Genomic DNA, 6,231 nt, shown 5'->3' on the forward strand with positions numbered 1-6,231 from the left:
TACTGAAAACACAGACTTGTGAACGATTAGATTTGTGGCCAGTAACTGGTGGGTTATTGCTGGTAGGTGAATCAATGTGTTCTTAGTGAGCTGCTGTTTGTGTGCTGGGATGTGACCGTAAAAAAAACACCAACAACATGACCTGGGGCCTGTACGCCGAAGCAAGATCAACATACCAAGGAAATGTTTCAGAGATCCGGCTTGACTAACCCTAACAATCGCACTCAGGACAACCGGTCCTACGACGGTCATCATAGGAGCTAAAAGCAGCACCGTTGCAGGAAGGAATGCTGGCAGAAAACTGCTGCCTGTGTGAATGCATCAATTCATTAGTTTATAATAAAACATGATCACTGTTCCATCATGAAGGCACGTATCAGACAATAAGACAAGCTGAGGATTCCTTTTAACTAACTTGCTGACTAATGTATATACTTGTGGCATATCTGACATTTCTTTTACTTTCAGCTGAAACCCTGGTGGTGTAAAAAGGACACGGGAACAAATTAAGAACAATCATGAAAACAGAATTCAAAGCGGTGTAGCTTATTAACGTATCCTACAAATACAAGCTTTAATGCTGAAGTCAGTTTACTGCTATGGGGTGATATTGGTATGGAAATAAATATATAATACAGCTTTGACACTGTATGTAGCCAACAGGAAAAAACATTCATGAAGGAAGACAGCAGCTCATAGAGATCCTGGTCAGGGTGCGCTGTTTTGCTGGTCCTGAAAAACCCTCACACTCCTCAGTGATGCCTCACAGTTCAGCTCAGATGTGTAGCAGGTCTTCTATAAATGCCAGTGATGCCATTTGTTGAGAAATGCTTTGTTTTCTGCTCCTTCTGAAGTTTTACGGGAGAGAACTGGTTTTCAGTCGAGGTGTTTTTATACTCAGTGATCTCAACCTCCAACATAATCTGCTGCGGAGCAGGTTAGCCGTTCAGCGTAAGCTACCATGGTGATGTATCCCAGTAAGAAGTGAACCACCATCATAGGACTGAAAAACCAGGATTTAAGCTGAAGTTACCTCACAAACCCCAAATCCTGCTTCGAAGTCGAGGCCCCAGATGTGTCTCTAATATGCTTCAGCTCATCCTCACATCTGGGGCGGCGCTCATACTCAGATCAGACAAACCTGGGTTGACTCACCAAGTTGATAACCACCACCGTTTATCCTGAGTGTGATTGTTAGGGCTAGTCAAGCCAAATCTCTGAAAGATATCCTGGGTACATTGATTTCGCTTTGGAGAACAGGCCCCTGCTCATCGAGAACTAGATTTGATGGTTTACTATTCAGTTAAAACTTGGCATGCATTGGCCGGGAATCGAACCCGGGCCTCCCGCGTGGCAGGCGAGAATTCTACCACTGAACCACCAATGCTGGATGGGCAGCAGGAAATACCATATTTGCAAAAAGTGTCACTTCTGTACCAAAACTTCTGGTTCCGCAAAACCGTCACCATGGAAATGACATCATCCAGCAGTTTCATTATGAAGCCCGTAAACACCTCCGTTAAACTCGTTCACATCACTAGCGCTAGCACTAGAACATGTCCCAGTTGATGTTGCTCAGTAGGGGTGGTGACTGTGTTAGTTTTTTCCAAATATGGTATTTCCTGCTACACATCCAGCATTGGTGGTTCAGTGGTAGAATTCTCGCCTGCCACGCGGGAGGCCCGGGTTCGATTCCCGGCCAATGCACACACAGTTTTACTCAAAATAAAACAGGACACATCATCACTGTCGGTTGAACACACAGTCGGAGTTTCACACTGCACACGTTTAGCTACAAATAATCCCAACACAAGTAAAGGGCTGATCGGGATCTGGCAGCAGCTGTGAACATCTGTTCACCTCAGACAGGTGAGCTTTCACTCTGAGCCACATTTCAGGGCTCCAGACGAACTTTTTCACCAGTACGACCATCTTTCTCATTTGGTCGCACCTCCCACCTGGTCACAGAAACAAAAAAACGTACGACTTGCTGAACATTTTCTTATCGATAGATGCTACAATTTAGCGATGTCCCCTAAACGCCCCACATCGCAGGCTGTGGTAGCTGCTGTTGGTATCTGTGGTGTACTCAAACAGTGAATTCAGGTGCGCCCCGCTTTTTTAAGAGACGACCTCATTTTTAAGCGTAAACAGCGCAGCTCACTAAAGTTATAGAAGCACTACTTCCCACCACTGTGGTTAACACAGCAGCTTCCTGTGCCGGTTACAGCAACACAAATACAGCTTCATGGTCATCGTTCACTCGCACCAATGCGACCGCTTGAAATTTTAACTTGCACTCTCTAAAAAAAAGGTAGCAAATGACAGAATGTTGTCACTTTAACAGACTGAACAACTAGCAATGATCCATGTTGCATCTCTGAAAGAGGCTTCAGAAGCATATTGCAGTGTGTTGGATCACAGCTGGATTCAGTTAAAACTGTGCGTGCATTGGCCGGGAATCGAACCCGGGCCTCCCGCGTGGCAGGCGAGAATTCTACCACTGAACCACCAATGCTTGCCGTGAGAGCTGCAGAGAGTGATGCAATCGGAGAATAACGGTGAAAACATTATGTTAATACTTAATGATTTATTGTTGATCAGTTTCTTGTTTTGGTCTTTTGGGTCTGCCCTTTGTTTAGTAAATTATCTCTGATTGACACATTATCTCACATTGATACAGTATCTCTTATTGATTAATGATCTCTTGATAATCTGTGATACATTGTCTCTGATTGATACATTGTCTCTGACTGGGGTTTTAGGTTTTATTGAACCAGCTAACACAACAAAGCCCGGATATGTTGGACAGATAAACTTGTGTTCTAACATCAAAGAGTTTAGAGCGACTTCTGGTTTGTCGAATATCAACAACGTGAACAGTTTTTGAAGTGAAGACCTGCATTCAAACATGAAACGATCTGCCTCTGAGTAATGTCAATGTTTGTGAGTGTTTAAAAGGGTTTTATTGCCATGATTTTCTTTTTTTAATTAAACTGGACTTCTGCAAAACATCATCTGAAATATTTTTTCAGTTCTTTACAAGTCTGACTCTATGCTTTATCAAACACAGATCTGCTCTGCTTGTTCTGACACCATCAGACTGAATCAAAGCGGATGTTACTGAAAGACAAAATGTTCCAAAAGACTTTCGTTTGCATCTGAGAGGAAACGAAGGCAGACTCACTGTAGGACGACATGAGGAAGCCGGTGTTGACCTTCTTGGTGTCGCTGAAGTTCGGCTCGACTTCGTTTCCGCTGCCATCGAACTTCCTCTGATGGATGCGACTCGGTTTGATGTACAGAACGTAGAAACGGACCTGAAGGGAAACAGAAGCTTGAGAAACCTTCTGAACTGAAGCAGTTTCTTTTACAGCAGCGTTTCCCAACATTTATGAATCAGCCGAATCCTGACGGGCTCCAGAACGGTTTGTTCTCTCAGCTGAACAGTGTTTACATCAGTTTAAAGTTTGCATTAATCACCAACCTGCACATTTCACACGTACAACCTTTATATTTATATAAACCATATCTTCCACATGTTTGGCTGCTTCATGCCTGAAGCTTGTTTTTTTTTTTCAGATCAGTCAAAGGGCTTCAGATACTTGACGGTGAAACAGATGCTTCCAGATGAATTCTGTACATTTTACAGCCTCCTGCTGAGTCACTGCTTTTGTTCATTCTCTCACCTTCTGGTTGTTGGCGTCACTGATTGCGTGTCTGGAAACATCCAGCAGATTTCCTTCTAGAAGGAGCCCCGGGCCGCTGTGCAGGACAAAAACATCCGACATCACAACCAGTCTCACCGTTTCTGCTTCAGTAACCACAGAAAACTATCAACGACTGTTGAAACAGCAGCAGGTTTTTTTTTACTTTTGCTCCTTGACACAGAAATGACGCGAAATTACCACAAAAACGACAAACCGTAGATATAAAGAAGCACAAAACGACCACAAAGAGACACAAAAGATTCACAAATAGACACAGAACTACCACAAAAATACAGACAATGACCACAAAGAGACAGAATTACAACATAAAGACACAAATGTACAATAAAGAGACACAAAACGATCACAAAGAGACACAAGATGATAACAGAAAGACACAAAACGGCCACAGACACACAAAACTACCACAAAGAGACACATTTTTACAATAAAGAGACACAACAACACAAAAAATGACAACAAAGAAACACAAAATGGCCACAGAAACACAAAGTGACCACAAAAAGACACAAGATGACAACAAAAAGACACAACACGGCCACAGACACACAAAAGAACCACAAATAGACACAAAACGATCACAAAGAGACACAAGGTTACAATAAAGAGACACAAAAACACACAAAATGACCACAAAGAGACACAAAACAACCACAAAACACACAAAAAGACACAAAACGGCCACAGACACACAAACGAACCACAGATAGAAACAAAATGACCACAAACAAACACACATTTACAATAAAGAGACACAAAACTAAAAGTAAACAATGACTTGTATTCCATGAGTGAAACAACTACACAGACATGACAGTATAAACAGCTTACAAACAGTTTATTGTGTAAGTTGTGGTATTTTTATTGTACTGATAACGTGAGTTACTCATATCATTAATTATTAACATGATCAAACAGCTCATCAGTGTCCAGCCTCATGAACAGCAGAATGTCAGTGAAGGTTGTGTGTCTGCATCAGTGTGATCAGCTGATCCCTCACATTAAACCTATCGGCACTGAAACAGACTCTGTTCAGAAAATGTCCCTTTTTACGCTGTTTTAAGGACTTTTTCTGCTGATGAACCAAAATAAAGGAAGTATTTTTTTTGCTGTATTTGGAGGTGGAGCCCCAGTTTATTCACACACACTGGGCCGAATGCAGCCGAAGTGACCGAAACTCACTAAATAATGTTTCGAAGTGTGCACTTTAGGTTGAGCTGCTCTGTATGTGAAGAAAAGCTTAAAATATCAGATTTTCAGATGGAGTCTGGTTCAGGCTTCGCCCCGCAGGAACAGCCGGTGTGTGCGGCAGCTGCAGCTTTTACCTCTGATGCTCGGCCGGACTCCAGACCCGGTCCAGCTTCTCACTGTGCACCGGTTTGTTCTGTAGCGACGTGTTATGATAAATTCGGCTCATTTTCAAACTTTTCCTGCCTCAGAGATTTTTTCCTTTTTCCTGCTTCCGGAGTCCCGGTTCACGAGGAGGTGCGCTCGGTTTGTCCACAGCTGCTGCCGGCGGAGACACACATGCAACAGATGCGGGGCCTGTTTCATACACAGTCTGTTGTTGGAGAAGCGACAAGTTAAACTATCTTTAAAAAAAATAAGTGGCGAACAGAAATAATAAGTCAGAAACAGAATAATACAGAAACACATTTTGGCCGAGAGAAGACGTCAAAGTTTAATAATTGAAATTATGAGACAGAAAACAAATTACTCCACTAAATTTATCTGAAAATATATTACATTTTGTAAACATGACTCGATTATTAAACACAGCTCACTGTTAAAGACTAAAAAAGTGCTTCTAAACATTCTTAAATGTGAATATTTGGTAGTTTTCCTAATTCTGACCAAAAATACTATAAATAAGAAAGAAATAACCCCAAAGAGACATAACATAACACAAAAATGACACAAAATGACCACAGATGAGCCAAAAATCAGCACAAACAGACACAAAATGACAACAAAGACATAAACTGACAATAAATTAGATACACAAAGGCACATATTTATTTCATGGAGATACAACATGACCACAAAGAAATAGATTTACAACAAGGAGAGACAAAAAGGCACAAAATTTACTTCAAAGAGACACGAAATGAACACAAAAACACAATTTGACAATAAAGAGACACAAAAAGGCACAAAGGTACTTTAAAAACACACAAATTTATTTCAAAACAGACACAAAATTACGACAAAGAACCTAAAAATGACACATTAACACTTAAAGTGACCACAAGGAAAATAAATTAAATGCAAACAACAGCTTTTATGCGAACAGTGATACACAAACAACACATCTATATGATACAAAAACAGTTTATTGTGTGATTTGCGGTGCTTTTTAGGAACTGTACATTGTTGTATATCAACATTATCACGCCGCTCATTCGTGTACAAAATTACAAACTTTATTTCATATTAACAGTTTAGAGGTCAGCTGAGTTTCTGATGCTGTTTGTTGGTCTGTTGCGGTGTTAAAATGGTT

General features: G+C 41.1%; 1 protein-coding gene and 3 non-coding genes across 4 annotated transcripts in view; 1 reads left to right on the forward strand and 3 right to left on the reverse strand.

Moving 5' to 3' along the window:
- Positions 1–5,204, reverse strand: part of arpin (actin related protein 2/3 complex inhibitor) — a 13,095-nt gene extending 7,891 nt beyond the window's left edge. The window contains exons 1-3 of the mRNA XM_008280237.1: positions 5,057–5,204; positions 3,690–3,765; positions 3,188–3,320 (exon numbers count right to left, since the gene is read on the reverse strand). Coding sequence (XP_008278459.1) covers positions 3,188–3,320; positions 3,690–3,765; positions 5,057–5,148 — 301 coding nt within the window. The 5' untranslated portion in view covers positions 5,149–5,204. The remainder of the gene's footprint in view (positions 1–3,187; positions 3,321–3,689; positions 3,766–5,056) is intronic.
- Positions 1,317–1,387, reverse strand: trnag-gcc (transfer RNA glycine (anticodon GCC)). The gene has a single exon. It is a non-coding gene; the product is annotated as a tRNA-Gly (tRNA).
- trnag-gcc (transfer RNA glycine (anticodon GCC)) lies at positions 1,637–1,707 on the forward strand. The gene has a single exon. It is a non-coding gene; the product is annotated as a tRNA-Gly (tRNA).
- trnag-gcc (transfer RNA glycine (anticodon GCC)) lies at positions 2,448–2,518 on the reverse strand. Its single transcript has one exon. It is a non-coding gene; the product is annotated as a tRNA-Gly (tRNA).
- Positions 5,205–6,231: the final 1,027 nt, after the last annotated feature.

Source organism: Stegastes partitus, unplaced genomic scaffold (assembly GCF_000690725.1).
Source record: "Stegastes partitus isolate 25-593 unplaced genomic scaffold, Stegastes_partitus-1.0.2 Scaffold188, whole genome shotgun sequence".
In the NCBI taxonomy this organism is placed as follows: Eukaryota; Metazoa; Chordata; class Actinopteri; family Pomacentridae; genus Stegastes; species Stegastes partitus.